General features: G+C 51.2%; 1 protein-coding gene across 12 annotated transcripts in view; it reads left to right on the forward strand.

The window, feature by feature from the left end:
* Positions 1 to 3,603: 3,603 nt before the first annotated feature.
* COL23A1 (collagen type XXIII alpha 1 chain) overlaps positions 3,604 to 17,224 on the forward strand; it is a 359,675-nt gene continuing 346,054 nt past the window's right edge. For all 12 annotated transcript variants that reach the window (XM_017896147.1, XM_017896154.1, XM_017896152.1 and 9 more), the window contains exon 1: positions 3,604 to 4,252. In XM_017896147.1, the coding sequence (XP_017751636.1) occupies positions 3,959 to 4,252 (294 nt within the window). In that variant the 5' untranslated portion in view covers positions 3,604 to 3,958. The remainder of the gene's footprint in view (positions 4,253 to 17,224) is intronic.

Consider the following 17,224-nt stretch of genomic DNA (forward strand, 5'->3'; position numbering starts at 1 on the left):
AAAAAAAAAAAAAAAAGAAATTAAATAAAAAGTGAGGGTCTATAGCTTGTTTCAGTTTATACTGTGAGATATCAGTGGAGCCAGAACTAGAATCTAGGCATTGAATCAAAACCTGGTGCCTTTTTTTTTTTTTTTGAGACAGAGTCTCGCTCAGTCAGCCAGGCTGGAGTGCAGTGGCACGATATCGGCTCACTGCAAGCTCTGCCTCCCAGGTTCACGCCAGTCTCCTGCCTCAGCCTCCCGAGTAGCTGGGACTACAGGCGCCCGCCACTACACCCGGCTAATTTTTTGTATTTTTTGTAGAGATGGGGTTTCACCGTCTTAGCCAGGATGGTCTCGATCTCCTGATCTCGTGATCCACCCGCCTCAGCCTCCCAAAGTGCTGGGATTACAGGCGTGAGCCACCATGCCCGGCCACCTGGTGCCTTTTTTGACATTGCCCTCTTAAAAAAATTTTTTTAAATTAACATTGCCAAAACAAACAAACCACACGCTTTGCTATCCCTTTAAACCTTGTGGTTTAATTTTAAACAATTTTCTGCTGAAAATGTTTGTAAACTGGATTACATATCCATGCCTTCTTGAACAGTAGTTTGAATATATTTGAACCTTTTCATTATTAACATTACTTCTTCAGTGGTTGTCAACCCTATCTGACCCAAATAATCCCAATTTTATAAAATAGTTTGATATGCTCCTTTTATCTCCAAGAGTCTGAGCATTTGTGGATGATCAGGTCAGAGTTGCTACACATTTTTGTTCCAGTTGCAATGGGGTAAAGGTGTATCATGAGGTGCCCACCCTATTCTTTCCTGTCCCCATTGTATAAAAGCAGCCCTACCTCTTCTTCCTCATTAGGGTCAATTGCCTCTGCCAAATGGTGCCTTCTTGATTTCAGGTCCCTATATACAGAGTTCACAATGCCCTGGGTGGCAGCCATAGCTTATAGTTTAATGGAACTCCTACTGTGTGCCCTGTCAAGAATGTAACCCTTTGAGAACTAGGACCTCCAACCCTCTAACAGCAAGCACAACATCCCCCATGGGGTCATGGGGAGGGATGGCTAGTGCTTCTACCCCTGGGTTCGTGGACCCACGTATTCTTACTGGGAGCACAGCATCATACAGAGGTTCCTGATTTAACGTGTGGACTACATCCTGAGAGATGACACTAAATCCTTCAGGGAGTGGCCTCTGAGCTGGTGCTTCATCTGTGCCTTCAGAAGGCAGTTCCAGCATTCTATGAGGCTGGTTGCTCCTGACCAGTGTAGGATGCAATACAACCAGTGGATTCCTTGGTCCATGGGTTCACCTCCAGACCTTTACTGGAAAGTTGGTACCCTGGTTGGCTGTGGTGGTGTATGAGATCCCGTACCTGTGGGTTGGGCATTCTGTAAGGATAGCAATGGTGGCTGAGGCTCTGCAGGCAGGAAAGACAAGCCCACACCTGGTGCTATCCCTGTGAGGAGCAAACCACTGGCCCTTCCAGGAAGGAGGGAATCCGAAGTAGTTGGTTTGCCACCAGGTGGCCAGTTAGTCTCCCTGAGGAGTACCTTGTTTAGTCTTGCTGACAGGTTAGCCATTCATAGGCATTCGGTAGTGGGATTGATGTAAGTGCTGTCTACCTGTTAGGTGATGCTTCACATGATAGGTTAGCGGATATTCTTTTATTCCCCCTCAAGACCTGCCCTTCACCCTTCTGCCTCTGCTCTCTGCCCTTTAGGAGGCTGGCCCTGGGCCCTGGAGGTTTGGTCATTGGAAGGCCCCAGTAGATCAGAGAGCAGGAGAGAGCAGTTGAGTCTTTATTCCATGAGCTCCCTCCCTTCCAAGCCATGGCTTTGCAGAGGCTGTGCCCTTAACCAAGGGCCACAGGTGCTATGGAGCAGCCCTCTTCTATAGCTCCCAGTTCCCCAGGATTCCCAGTTAGGGATGGTAATGGCCTCCCACTGTCAATACCCACAGAGTGCTGCTTCGGCCTCCCCTGCTGGCCCCTCTGATCTCCACTTTATGAAGTGGCTTTACATCCAGGCTGTCTTGAGTCACCCTCTCTGAGGATGCCATCTATTCTTCCAGGACCTTAATGGACACAAGTAAGTCATTTTCTTTCTTGCCTTTTAGAATGAGTTGTAGACAGCATTTCCATCTTAATTCAGCTGCCCCAATTCCCTGATTAATCCTGTGGGCCACCTTAAATTGGGCAGTCTGGGAAGGTCTTTTAGAAGCAGTGAGGTTGAGGACCTTAACCTGGAGGATGAGGAGGGGCTTGCTGTTCAACGATCTGAGAGCAGAATGCAGGTAGTGAGGTGGTAGGCAAGGGCAGAGGCCCAAGGGGCCAGTGAGCTTGGCTTTTTCAATACCCAGAAGCTTCTGGAACATGGCAAACAATACACGCAGTAACATTAACATAGGTGGTGTGCAGTTTACCTATATGTCTGTAAGAAATGTACTGCTGACTTGTAAGAGGGTGTTGACCTCTTTTCAGAATAGAGTGTCAAATTTGCTTAGCACAAGTACTTTTGATTCTATTCAGTATACACTAGACTTTAGCACAGAGCCAAGACTATCGCTGTATAACCATAATCCCCGGCCATCTCAGGGGTTCCCCTCTGAATTAAGGGAAGGAGAAGGAACATGTTAGCCAGAGACGCTCAACAGTTCTAAAAGGTGAGTATCCACAGAAATTAGACAACCAGAAGATATCCAGAGCGTGACAGGGAAGATGGATATAACGTATTTTTCTAAAAACAAAAAATGGTTGTGGAGTTATCAAATCACAAAGATCTGAGCTAATGGTTTGTTGTTTTTATTTAGATATTACAGGAGTTAGCGGAAGAGTTACCTGGGACCCATTTAGGACATGAATATGCCTGGTAGGAATCTGAACCCAGCCTGACATCCAGCAGTTCTTCCCTTTCCTGCCAAGACTTGTTAGTACCTCTCATTCTGTTCTCTGGACCCAGGCTGTACGCCAGAGCCTTCTTGCCTCAGCCCTGTGATTTAAATTTTCAGCAGAATCGCAGTACAGGTTAAGTGTGGCGCATACTAGATCATAATTTTTGGCCAAGTTGTGCGTCTAATACAGAATTAAGTCATCAGGTGAATAAGACTTGGAGTTCATTTTCTCAATCTTTCCCATTCGTTATAGTCTCAGTTTTCTCAAAAGCTCTCTCTAGGCCAGAAACAGTCTTACCATTTTTGTTTTCCGCACCTAAGTCCGGCAGGTAAGAACCCATGAGAAGATTCTAAGAGGCGTATTTCTATTTGGCGCAATCTCGACCCTGCCTCTCCAAATGTGAGTGCGCAGAGGTCGCTTTCCGCCACCAAGCGGCGCTAATCCACCACCTAGGACAGACCCACTAAGTTTTTCCATAGGATTTGAAGTTTTGAACTTTTACAAATGTCAGAAAGGTTAATTCACAAGTTTAGAGTAATGCGCTAAGGCACGAGTGGTGGGTGCTCCAGCCTCGGGTGGGCTGCAGAAGGCGCGCGGTGTCGCTGAGCGCCCCTCCGACCTCTGGGGTCCACAGGGCGGACTTGCGCTGCGGAAGCTTCAGAGGTGCGCGCGGGGGCGGGTGTCGGCGCCCCGGGCAGGTGAGGGCAGAGGTGCGCGCTGCGCGTGGGATCAGCCTGGCGAAGACCCGTGGCTCCGCGGAGCTAGCTCCTTCCTCACCCCCTCCCCCTCGCCGCGCGGGGCCAGCCCGGCCGCTCCTCCCCTGGGTGGGTCCCAGCTCCTTTTCTGGCAGGGTCTATTTGCATAGAGGAAACTGCCCAAAGTGGCCGCTGCGGAGGAGCTGGCGGCGGCGAAGGGGGCGTGCGCGGCGATCCGCTGCTACCCGGCGGCTAAGCCCCGCGCCCGGCGGACCTCGTGCCTTGGGCGGTCCCGCCTGCTTCTCTTGCACTCAGCCTCTACCCCAGCTCAGCACCGCCCCCTCGGAGAGTCCACGCGCGACAAACGCGCCATGGGCCCAGGCGAGCGCGCCGGTGGCGGCGGCGACGCGGGGAAGGGCAATGCTTCGGGCGGCGGCGGTGGCGGGCGCTCGGCGACGACTGCTGGGTCCCGGGCGGTGAGCGCGCTGTGCCTGCTGCTCTCCGTGGGCTCGGCGGCTGCCTGCCTGCTGCTGGGTGTCCAGGCAGCCGCGCTGCAGGGCCGGGTGGCGGCGCTCGAGGAGGAGCTGGAGCTGCTGCGGCGCGCGGGGCCACCAGGAGCCCTGGACGCCTGGGCCGAGCCGCACCTGGAGCGCCTGCTGCGGGAGGTGAGCATCGGGGCGCGTGGCTGGGGCGGACTCGGGTCTGTCGGGCTGAGGGTGGCGGTACGCTGGGGGTCGGGGCAGCGGGCGGGTCTCTGGGAGGAGAGTTGCCCGCCGGCTTCGTGTGCTCGGGGCCATCCCAGAGATAGGCGCGTCTGCGCCATGGCGGAGGCTGGGGGTGCCGGCCCCAAGGGGTTTTGCGGTCTCCGCTCCGGCCTCAGGATCCCGTGCCAGGCAGGCGGCCGCGGGAAAAGGGAAGGAGAGACCACGGACTTTGGAATAACAGACCTAGGGTCAGTTTCCACAGGGTGTGCGCTCGGACACTCCGCTTCCCGCCGGCGGCCGGCGTCGGGGATAAAGATGAGGCTCGTGGGAAGTGTCTGGTGACTGTGACCAGTAGCACCTACTGTTCCTAACCAACGCAGATACACCTGGAGAGGCGGTGGTCACAGCAGAGGAAAGCCTCAGACAGGCTCAAGGGCTGGGCCCCGCCGTGCTGGGGTGTGTCTCCAGCAGCTCAGGCCCCAAGGCTGAGCCGTCACCGGGGCTCTGAGGCATTGGGGATGGGGGTGGGGACAACACGTGAGTTGGTAGGATGAGGGGAAGGAGAAACAATCCGGGGTAGAGGACCTGCATTCTAGTTTCAGGCGGTGCCATCTGGGGTATGGGCTCTCAAGACATCCCGAGTTTCCCGTCCCTTACCTGGAATCGCGACTTCCACAGCTTACTTGAAGGCTCATATGAAGCTCTGTGACATTTCTAAGGGTTAAGATTGCTGCTGTGTGTCTTCAAAGAAAGGGCCACATTGGGTCCTCAAAGCCTCACCCAACGTATTGGTCAAAGCCTCCACTTTTTGTGGGGCAGTTCTCCTCCCCACAAAACTGGACAGGCCCTGGTGGGCTGGCCAGAGACTCCCCTGCCAAGCCTTCCTTCTCTTCCTGGGATAGATGGCTGCCCCAGACCCCAAAGTCACTGCCCAAGGGGGCGTCCTCAGTTGCTGTGTGAAAACAGGCAGGGTTTCAAAGTGGAGGAGAGGGAGGATTGGCCTGTTCACCCCCAATTCCCTAGACTCTGCCCAGCTGGGATCTTTATTAGTGTGTCCAGCTGTGTTTCCAATGTTGCGTTCCTTTGGACTCTGAAGGAAAGTGGAAGAAGGTGTGCCACACCTCCTTGTTCACCCCACCTGTTTCCTAGTAACTTTAATTTCAGCTAGGATCACATCTCTTCTAGCTGGGTTCTGGGTAAAATTGCTGCTTCATGAAATGATTTCCTCTTTTCCACTTCCAAGGGCCTGCAGGCTTCAGAACTCTCAGCCCTGCTGGCAGCTCCTGGCGATGGTTTCATAACTGCCGCCCATTATCTTTGGTCAAATCCCTGGAGACCAGGGTGTTGACTTGATTTATGGAGGGCCAGTCAAGTTTCTACCGGTCAGTGCTGTAAGTGCGGCTGCTCTTTCTCATAGGAGGCCTCTCTTATTTGCTAAAAATAAACCGCAAGCCCTGATTGAGTAAATCAGAAGTCCTGATATAACCATTTTACAAGGAACTACAAATTGTCTATTTTAGGAGGGAGAGGCATCCTGGGCCGGCAACCGCTGCTGGGACGTGTTGATTCTGAAGTCCTGAACTTCAGCTGGCAGAGACTGTGCAGTTGCTCTCCCAGGCTCCCCCCAGCAGCAACTGAATTTTACCTGGGTGAACTATACTGCTTGAACAATGAGTTACTGGACTGGGTGTGTGTTCTCTCTCTCTCTGTCTGTCTCTCTTTTCTTGATTAGAAAGGCAAAAGAAAAATTTAGAATCTAGGGAACCCTGGATTCTGGAGAACTTGCTGTGCCATTCACACATGGTCCTACTCCCTAATCCCAGCTGGGTATCTGAGGCACATGCTATGCTAGGAGTGTAAACTGGTTGGGTTTTCCTGCCAGTGGAGAGTCAGAGATGGTGCAGTATGAATGCAGTTGGGGTCGAACTTCTGGTTGTTTGGGTGCCCCCTGTGAGACAGCTTCTCTCCTAGGGGTACCAGCCTGTTTCTGCTAGGAGCTATTCTTCTTGTAAATGTTACTGGATGGGAAATGTCCACAACCTGACCGGTGACAATGAGTTCCTTGGCTGGGAGGAGACCACCGTGGGAGGCACATACGGGGAGTGAGTAATTGACTCTAATTAGATGTATAGATACTTTTTCAAGCCGTTAGATATGAAGGCCAAATGAATGTTGAACTGAAAATCTCAGAAGAAAAGAACATTTGTACTTGAAGGTGTTTTTCAGTTCTGATTTGTTCTCAGCGAAGCCTCTTTTAAGCCAGCGCTGAAGTAGTTGTGTATATGAGTGTGCGGGCAGCTTGTCCTACCAACAAACTTGTTTCCAGAGAACCAGAGGCAGAAACCATGTCCAAATTAAAAGAAAAGACATCCTTGCCAACCATACATGGCTTTAATGTCAGGGGAAAAAAAGCCAAAAAAAGCCACTGTTAATATGGGACCCACCGTCGTTGTTCCCTTGGGAACAGAACTGTGAAATAACTTTTTCTGGGACTGGCTGATGTGCCTGATAATGAAGATACAGAAGCTACAAGAAAGGAATATTCATGTCAACTCATAGTCATTAAAGACCCTTCCCATGGCACACGAAGAGATAAACAAGATTTCTGAGTAAGAGCCATGAATGATGGTATCTTCAGTATGATGTGAAAATATTCATGCAAAAATAAAAATCTAATATTTTCTTCTTAAAGTGTTTTAAATAGGTTGCCTAAGTAATCAGTCCCCCCATCTCATACCTATAGTTACAATGTTATAAAAGCTTAAAACTTTAGAATACATGGCTTTCATAATACAGTAAAAAATGTAATGCAAGGATTAAAGAAATATTTAGTTGTATTCAGAGGAGATCGTGCCAGCTTACAATGGATTTATTGTTGGCTGTTGGCCTTCCATTGTCCAGACCAATCAGTTTGAAAACAAGACAAGCCCAGAGACTGGGAGTGAAGTTTACGCACTTTCCTTCTCTCTTATCAACTCTATGTATTGGTTAAATACTGTCAACCCAGAGTCAAATGGAGATTTTTCAGCCTCTTTGGTGGTTTGTCTACTTGTCAGAGCTGCTCTCTGCTGTCAGTTTTAATGAAGATACCTATTTTTGAATCCCATGGCACAACTGGAGATGCAGTGTAAATCGTAGCTACATTTGTTTCCTTGACATTTCCTGGCTTCCAAAACAAACAAAAAAAAGTTTCCTTTCAATGACTTCCTGGCCTGCTCACTCTCTCTCTCTCTTTTCTTCTTCTTCTTCTTTTTTCTTTCTTGCAACAGTTTGGGAGAGCTTTATAATAATAGCAGCATATTTAGAATGAGCCAAGGATTGGGGCATTCCTTTCACAGATCTATTTTGTCATTTTGGATTGGACTTTTCCACATTGGCTTTGAAGGTTTGAGGCCTGGCCCCTGAGATGGGGAATCTGTAGGCTGAATGAATTTTTCCCGGGGGCAGAGCAGAGCAGACGGTACCCGAGGCTTCCTATCAGCAGAAGAGAGTTTGAGGCCTGGTCCCACCATTTACCAGCTCCGTCGTCCAACCTCTTCCACTGCCTCGCCTCTGATGGTGTGCTCACAACTCCTCTGTATGCAAATATGGTAACATATAGGAAAAGTACAGGATGGTAAATATGCTTTTGATGGTGAGTAACAGAATACCCGAGTGTCCTCACTTACCATACACTACAAGAGAAGCCTGGAAGACGGTTGGCACATCCTGGGTTTGTCAGCGACTTGGCCACAACTGGGTACCACTCAGTGTCTGCCATTCTCTTGTCCTTTCCTCGTGGTCACAAGATGGCTGCTGCAGCTGCGAACCTGTGTCTTCACCCAAGAGTAGCCTGGGTAGAAGGGAAGGGGGCAGGGAAAAGAGTGGGCTTCCTGAGAGGTTGTCTCTTTCATTTCAATTCAGGGGAAAACTTTCCCAGCTTTCAGCAGTCTTATAGCCACTAGCCAGAGCTGAGTCACAGGGTCACCATCGCCCTGTCGCTGGCAAGGGTAATGCGATTGCCATAGGAGGCTTTGGCTCATCTTGACTCATCCCCTGAGGCTGGGCATATTGCCACTGGAGCAGAATTGAGGCTTTGGGAGGAAGACTGGGCATGGCTACTGGGGAGCAACCAACAGAGTCAGCCAGTGCTGTAGAGCATTACCCCAGCGTCAACCAGGGACGTGGAATGTTACTCCAGTGTCATCCAGGGCTGTGGGGTGTTACCCCCACATGAATCAGGCCACGGAGTGTTACCCTAGAGTCAGCCGGGGCCACGAGTGTTACCCCAGTGTCTGCTGAGGCCATGGAATGTTTCTGCTGTCACCCCAGAGGAGGATGGGGCGGAGTGGGGGTTCAGTCATCCACTGGCCCGCCTACGTTTTCATAACTGGACCTTCCTTCCACTTTGGTGTTTCCCAGACCCCACACTTTGGGAACATTCTTCAACCACAACATTTCTGTCTCCTTTGGGGCCCTGCTGTCCAGCTGTGCTCCCAGCCACAGCTGAAGGAAGGGAAGGTTGGTGGGTTTGGGATTCTCTCTGGCACAGTCCCATTCTTTGCGGTCTTTGGCCTTTAACCCTTGAGCAGATGCTGTTCCGCCCCCGAAGTGAGTGACTAAGGGTGGCACTCTAGGACGTTGCTTGCCAGCTTTCCAAGATCACAGCACATGCAAAGAACAGTAGCACTTCCCCTCACTGCAGGAAGGGAAGAGGACACTAGGCTGGAGGTGACCAGCCACTCCCCAAGCCCCCAAGCACCAAGGCAGTCAGTCTACCCAGAGACCACATACGGTGCACCTGCACCCACTCGGTGTGTCTGGGAAGCTCTGTTACCCACTCCTACCCTGCCTTTCCCCCAGCTCCTTGGCTTTCTTAGCAGCCATATCTGACTGTGGCCTCCAAATCCCCTTCCAGAGTGGGTGCAGTTAGAGTTAGAGTCATGGTTGCCAGAGCAGGCTGTCCCTCCTTCCCTCACCAAGGAGCATGCCATTAACTTCAACTTTTCTAGACGCCTTTGGATCCTTTTACCCTCAAATAGCAATGTGACACAACTCCAAGATGGTGCAGCTTCAATTTAAAAGAATTCAGGCTGGGGCGCGGTGGCTCACACCTGTAATCTCAGTGCTTTGGGGGACCAAGGTGGGTGGGTAACTTGAGCCCAGGAGTTCAAGACCAGCTTGGATGATATAGCAAGACCTCGTCTCTATTAAAATAAAAACACCCATATATATATGTATTTATCTGTAGGTGCATGTGTGGCCAAACGCAGTGGCTCATGCCTGTAATCCCAGCACTTGGGGAGGCCACGGTGGGTGGATCACTTGAGGTCAGGAGTTTGAGACCAGCCTGGACAACATGGTGAAACCCTGTCTCTATTAAAAATACAAAATTTAGCTGGGCGTGGTGACATGCGTCTGTAATCCCCGCTACTTGGGAGGCTGAGGCATGAGAATTGCTTGAATCCAGCAGGTGGAGGTTGCAGTGAGCCAAGATCAAGATCTTGAGCCAAGAACTCAAGATCAATACACCCAGGCACTGTATTCTAACCTGGGTGAGTACATCTCAAATAATAATAATAATTAGCTGTGCGTGGTGGTGCAAGCCTGTAGTTCCAGCTACTCAAGACACTGAGGTGTGAGGATTGCTCAAGCCCAGGTGTTTGAGGTTGCAGTGAGCCATGATTGTGCCACTGCACTCCAGCCTGGGTGACAGACTGAGGCTGTTTCAACAACAAATAAAAATAGGGCAAAAAAGGGGGGCAGGGAATTAATTAGCTTGAGTAACAGAGAAGTCCAGGCTAGTGTCTGTGTAGGCACAGCTTGAGGTGCCTGGATTTCGTTTCTTCCTCTTTGCTCCATATTTCTCAAGGATGCTCTTGCTCTCCCCGTAAAGTGCCAGGGATGCTTCCAGCAGCTCCAGATTCACATCCTTAGTGTTAGTTTCTGTTTTCCAGCAGTCACAGCAGAAATTCCCTAATTCCGTCTGATGGACCCATGTGGATTGCCTGCATTGATCAATACAGACGGCCTGCATCTAACAATGCGGATTACCTGTCCTGGTCACTGAGACCTGCAGGGTAGCCTCTCCGATGGGCCAGGCTCAGTTGTGTCTCTATGTGTGTTCATGTGTGTGCACGATCAACCCCACTGGAGCTCTAGGGACCAAGAAGTGAAAGCTGATCCCAAAGGACAATTTGGAGTGGTTACTAGAAGAAGGGGGAGAGGACATGGGGCCGGTGAAACCAGTAGGTGGCCATCCAAGGAATAGGGTGAGAAGCTTGGGCTCTAAGCTGGACCTGTGTTCTAGAGAAATTCCACCTCGATGGCATGAAACTCAATGAAAGGATTTTTGATCCAGTGGGGTGGCCAGTGGGTGCTTGTTCTGTAGAGGTTTATGTACATTGATAAATTTGGGTTTATCTGTGCCAGTATTGAAATCTGTGTTTCTCTGTATATACTGTGCTTACAAAATGTGAGCTTTACAAGTTACTTCAAATCCTAAAAATTGTCCACAACAGCCTCATGAGATGTACAGACAGAGGTTACTGCCGTTGTTTTACAGGGGGAGAAATGTCACAGAGGTGGAGGAGCACACAGGGCCAGGCCTGAGCTCCCTTAGGTTTGCAGGCTGCCTTGGAAGAAGGGAGTGAAACGGACGAATGTCCGCGAACCCTGTGTGTGGGTTTGGCACTCAGTCTGGGACAGTGTGGGTGTGCCCAGGTCAGGCCACCTGCTCCCATGTCCCTGTTCCTCTGCCCACTTTCATCAGCTTCCTGGGGAATGTTCTCATGGGGAGTGTTCTCAGAGGATGTCTCTGGCCTAGTTGGGGAGTCTGGGGAGTACCCCAAATCCTCAGGACCTGGAGTGGTGAGGTGCGTGTAGCTTGGGGGTTGTCACGCCTTGCTTGGTGCTTTTGGAGGGCTGAGTCTAGAAGAGGAAAATGCTGAGGGCTGGAGGGGAAGGGTCTAGACAAGGAGCCTGGGGACCTCTCCGAGCCTCAGTTCTCTGGCTGTGAGGTGGGGCTGGCGCAGCCAGGGGTGCACTGTGAGCCCTGTGCCCCGCCGTCCTGTGCTTTCAGGGCCTCGCGAAGTGTAGATGTGATCCTGCGTCTTCAGAGGAGCCCTCTCTGCCCCACAGATTTCTCTGTTGCTCCCCTCTCTTGAAATAATTCTGAGTCCCTCCCTGGGGCAGTGGAGGGTGTTGGGAGGTGGAGATCTTCCCCAGAGCCCTCCTCCAGGCAGCTGCACTTTGTATTCTTGCCCCTTGACATGCCCGTCAGTGCTCCGGCTCCTGCTGCGCGGAGCTATGGCTGCCTCCTTTACCTAGGCTCTCAGGTCGGGAAATGGCATGATGGCTTGCCCATCCTTCCATCCTTCTCTCTCCTCCTTTTTTTTTTTTTTGAGACAGGGTCTCATCCTGTCTCCCAGGCTGGAGTGCAGTGCTGTGATCATAGCTCACGGCAGTCTTGGACTCCTGGCCTCAAACAATCTTCCTGCCTCAGCCTCCCGAAAGGCTGGGATTATAGATCTGAGCTACTGCACCTGTTCCCCCGCCCCCCCGCTTTTTTTTTTTGAGACGGAGTCTGGCTCTGTCACCCAGGCTGGAGTGCAGTGGCCGGATCTCAGCTCACTGCAAGCTCTGCCTCCCAGGTTCACGCCATTCTCCTGCCTCAGCCTCCCGAGTAGCTGGGACTACAGGCGCCCGCCACCTCGCCCGGCTAGTTTTTTGTATTTTTTAGTTGAGACAGGGTTTCACCGTGTTAGCCAGGATGGTCTCGATCTCCTGACCTCGTGATCCGCCCGTCTTGGCCTCCCAAAGTGCTGGGATTACAGGCTTGAGCCACCACGCCCGGCCACCGCCCCCCCTTTTTAAAAAAAATAACCAAGCTATATCTTGATTTAGCATGATGAATGTTACTGAATAATCTTACCATCCTAAACCAAGGGCTATTTAACTTCCGGCATAATCCTTTCTCATCCATCCTGTGGACAGATATTTGCTCACCTAATTTTAACCACAGTAAACTGTACATCACACATTTTTCCAGGTGATGCATCATCTTTAGGGTCATGTTTGATGACTGTATCATATATCCCATCAAGAAAATCTTGTCTATCCCATCAACAAAATATACATCCTACTATCAACATGGCATACAACCCCCCCCCCATTTTTGTTAGTGCAGGTAATGGTACAATCGGTGGTTTTGAGGGGAAAGTTTCTTTCTTCTGTTATTCTTTGGGATGTGGAGTAACTGGATACAGAAGGATGTCTTTCGGGCTTTTTCGTTTTAGTTTTTTTGTTTTTTGAGATGGAATCTCACTCTGTCACCCAGGCTGGAGTGCAGTGGCATGATCTTGGCTCACTGCAACCTCCGTCTCCTGGGTTCAAGCGATTCTCCTGCCTCAGCCTCCCAAGTAGCTGGAATTACAGGCGCCTACAACCATGCCCAGCTAATTTTTGTATTTTTAGTAGAGTTGGGGTTTCACCACGTTGGCCAGGCTTGTCTCGAACTCCTGACCTCAGGTGATTTGCCTGCCTTGGCCTCCCAAAGTGCTGGGATTACAGGCATGAGCCACCTCGCCCGGCCTTGTTTTAATTTTAGAACAACTGAGTTTGAGACAGACAGGTTTCTCCTTCTGTGGTATTCAGAATCTATGGGACCATTATGAAATTGTGCTTCAAGTTTTACAATGAGCAACATGGATTCAATATATCTTTTAGTTGAATTTTTAATTTCAGTTGGATTTATCATTGTTGTTGAAAGCATAAAGCAATTGATAGCAAAGAAAGCCTTAAAATAAGTTACAGAAAAAGTTTGAAGGTTCATTTCAGAGTTAGGCCCCTGTATGGGTTTGGTGTGGAAACTTTCTTTCTTTCTTTTTGAGATAGAGTCTCGCTCTGTCACAGGCAGGTGTGCAGTGCCATGATGATGGCTCACTGCAGCCTCGGCTCCTGGACTCAGGTGATCCTTCCGCCTCAGCCTCCCGAGTAGCTGGGACTACAGGTGAGCACCACTACAGCTGGCTAATTTGTTTACAGTTTTTGTCTTGCTATGTTGACCAGGCTGGTCTTTAACTGCTGGCCTCAAGCAACCCTCCCACCTTGGCCTTCCAAAGTGTTGAGATTACAGGCATGAGCCACCACACCCAGCCAGAAACCTTTCTTGAGCAGCATTTAGTGGCGCCAGGCACTGCGCTTGGTCCTCACTGTGACTTCTCGTTATGTGAACGAATGTAATTCAGTTTGGGAAAATTCTCCAGAGGCCGCACACCACCTCCACTCTCTCCCTCATGCAATTTTCATCATGAGTTGAATAGGATTAATCTTTAACTGTTGACATAGGCACTCAGAGAACATCCCTTCATCATGTCCAGAAACATGTTTCAGGACTAAGCACAAACCTTTGGGAGAAAAAAATAAGTTTGCAGATGGCCTCTGAAAGTCACGGGTCGGCGTGCTCCTAGAGGCTATAGGACAAACAGCTGTGTGCGTCCCATGTGCGTCCTGGGCAGAGGATTCACATGTTCTCTAGTTTCTTTTTTCGTTTGTTTGTATTTTGAGATGGAGTCTCAGTCTGTCACCCAGGCTGGAGTACAATGGCACGATCTCGGCTCACTGTAGCCTCCGCCTCCCAAGTTCAAGTGATTCTACTGCCTCAGCCTCTGGAGCAGCTGGGATTACAGGCGTGCACCGTCACACCCGGCTAATTTTTGTATTTTTAGTAGAGATGGAGTTTCACTGTGTTGGCCAGACTGTTCTCTAACTCCTGATCTCAGATGATCCACCCGCCTTGGCCTCCCAAAGTGCTGGGATTACAGGAGTGAGCCACCACTCCCAGCCTCATGTCCTCTAAGTTTCTTAACAGCCTCCTCTCTCTACAGCTGCTCTGCCGTGGGTAAGATGGGATCCAGCCTTCCAGAGAGGGGCAGCGATTGGCCCCTGGTGGCAGTGGGCACCTGAACCTAGGTGACCCAGTAACCTCACTCCTAATCCCCTGCCCTTTCCACAGCCTCATGGCTGTTTCCCTGGTGGAAACAATGATTTGGCTTTGAGCAGCAGCTTTTTCTGGGAGTGTGGACATCCTGGCAGACATCTGTAAGTGACAGATGCGTGGAGTAGCAGGGAACACTTCAGCCTTGGCCAGGTGCGGTGGCTCACACCTGTAATCCCAGCACTTTGGGACGCTGAGGCGGGTGGATCACAAGGTAAAGAGTTTGAGACCAGCCTGGCAAACATGGTGTCTGTCCTAAAAGTACAAAAATCAGCCGTGTGCAGTCGTGGCTGTCTGTTATCCCAGCTACTCGGGAAGCTGAGGCAGGAGAATCTCTCGAACCCGGGAGGCAGAGGTTGCAGTGATCTGAGATCTCGTCACCGCACTCTAGCCTGGGCAACAGAGCAAGACTCGGTCTCAAACAAACAAACACACAAACAAGACTTCAGCCTTGAGGACACCCAAGTTCGCATCCCAGCACTGCTATGAGGACACCCAGGTTCGCATCCCAGCACTGCTATGAGGACACCCAGGTTCGCATCCCAGCACTGCTGTGAGGAACCCAGGTTCGCATCCCAGCCACTGCTCTGAGACACCCAGGTTCGCATCCCAAGCACTGCTCTTTTCCAGCTGTGTGGACCTCGGGTAAATGAGTGTTTTTCCAAAGCTCAGTTTGCCCATCTATGAAACAGGGATTATAGTACTTATCTCACAAAGTGTCTGTGAGAATTAAGGGGATGTATCCCAAGCACTCAGCATATCGTGTACACCCTGAACATGGCTGCTGTTGTTAGAACTTTTTCTTTGACTGAATCTGGAAGGAATGTCTACATCTGTTTGCTAATCACCGGAGGTCCCATGGCGACATGGCTGACCTTAAGATTGTTTTAACACCGGGATTCCGCCATCCTGTCAAGGACATACAGAAGCAAAAAAGCTGTTAGCACATGTCCAGCCTCTGAGGCAAGGAGCAGAGAAATGTGAGTTGGTTGTTGAAGAAATGCAAAGACTTGAATTAACTTCATGACCCCATTTTTTGGTTTATCATTTGAGCAGACTGAGACTTTCCATTAATTTAAAAAAGTCATAATTATGACCAAAATAAAAATAAAATTATTCATGAAAATAAGTTTATGGATTTGTCCTTGTGAAAGGGCACACAAACACCTCATCAATTTGCTTTAATTAAGAGCGTCCTCTGTCTCAAAAAAAAAAAAAGATAGTCTGTTTTTGTAATCATGCAGTGTGGCAGCAACACAGCGGAACGCTCATGGCTCACCTGTGAGCTAGAGGCTTCACACACATCTGCTTCACTTCACATTGGCAAATGAGAAAATCTATTCTCCTGATGTAGCCACGGAATTTGGGGGCGGGGAGGGAAGGCGGTGCTTGCAGATGGGTAATGGCAACTTCTGAAATGGAATTTGTTTCCAACTCTGAGTTGTGAAACAAAGCATAAAGCAATTAGAATGTATTTGAAAAAGTATGTATTTGGAAAAGTTTAAATCTACTCCACTTTGGGCCTCCTGGGAAGAACATCACACAAAAAATGCAGGATCTGTTCGTTGATTTAACTGTGCTTTAACTGCGCCTTTTTGTGTGATGCTTGGACTGTTACCTCCTACAGCATCTTGTTTGCAGACCAGGGTTGTGGTGCAGTCAAGAAGGGAAGATTCCCCTGATGTCAAGGGGACTAGAGTGTGTGTGAGCGTAAGCTAATGTGAGAGTGGAAGTATGCGTGTGCTCGGAGTATGCATGCGTGTGTGTGTACATGGGTGTGTGTACGTGCCAGGCGTATGCATGTGTGCATATGTGTGTATACATGGGTGTATGTGTGCACATGTGTGTATGTATGCATATAAATATGCCTGTGTGTGCATGCATGTGGGTGTGTGCGTGTGCATGTGTGTGCATGCTGTGTGGGCACTGTACAGGCATCTCACTTGTAAAGTGAGAGACTTTATAAGGTGCCCAGATGGGACCAGCCTGACCTTATCGCCTTACCGTGGAAGTTATCCCTTCCAAGTTTCCCCGAAAGATCCCGTAGCTGGGCCCTGACAGCTCATGCAGTGGGCTTTAGAATTGGGAGACCTGGGTCTGAGTCCAGAGCTGCCTCTGAACCGGCCAGCGTCCTGGGACAAGTTGGTTGACTTTTCCGAACCTCGGCTTCCTCTTCTGGAAAGGGGCTGGCAGAATCCACCTCACTCGTCTAAGTGAGGACGGAGCAATGGCCTTTCCGGGGCTGCCCCGCGGGGGTGCAGCGCGGCCGGAGGCGCCCCCTTGGCACTCACTCAGGTCCGGGCTGGCACAGAGACCCCATCCAGGCTGGGGGCTGAGCGGGGGGTGCGGGTTCGGGGAGGGCCCTGGTCTGTTCCCCAGGTCTCCTCCCCAGGCCCTGCTGAAAGCCCTAGCGGGTCCCCCGGGCCCTGCCCTCGGTGAGTGCCTGAGCATCCCCCGACAGCTCCACGCCGCAGTGGCGGTGTCAAGGCCTAATCGTGTGCCCCCTTCACGTGGCGAAGTCATCACCCCTGGGCCTCCGGATGCGGCCGCCCGCGGAAATGGGGCCTTTAAGGAGGCGGATGAGGTGGCGCGGGTCGTTGGGCGGGGCGGGGGTGCCCTAATCCCACAGGGCTGGTGTCCTGGCGTCCCCGGAAGAGCAGGCGCGGCCAGCACGCTGGGACCACCAGCCGTAGGGAGAGGGCTCGGGAAGAACCAGGCCCCGCCAGGACGAGGGGCCCCGGGTCTGCGCCCGGGCTCCGGACCAGCCGCGGGCCCCCGGGACGGCAGACCAGGGACCCGCCGGGCCTTGGGAGCTGGGCTGAGCGAGGGCGCCGGGGCCTCGGCCCACAGGGCGGGGAGGCGCCAACGGCGACAGAAGACCCCGGCGGGGAGTCCTCGGGCCGAAGCGGGACGGCACCGGGGACGCTGCGGGAAGGGCCGCTCGCTCGGCTGCGCGG

This window comes from Rhinopithecus bieti, unplaced genomic scaffold (genome assembly GCF_001698545.2).
Source record: "Rhinopithecus bieti isolate Rb0 unplaced genomic scaffold, ASM169854v2 scaffold_26546, whole genome shotgun sequence".
In the NCBI taxonomy this organism is placed as follows: Eukaryota; Metazoa; Chordata; class Mammalia; order Primates; family Cercopithecidae; genus Rhinopithecus; species Rhinopithecus bieti.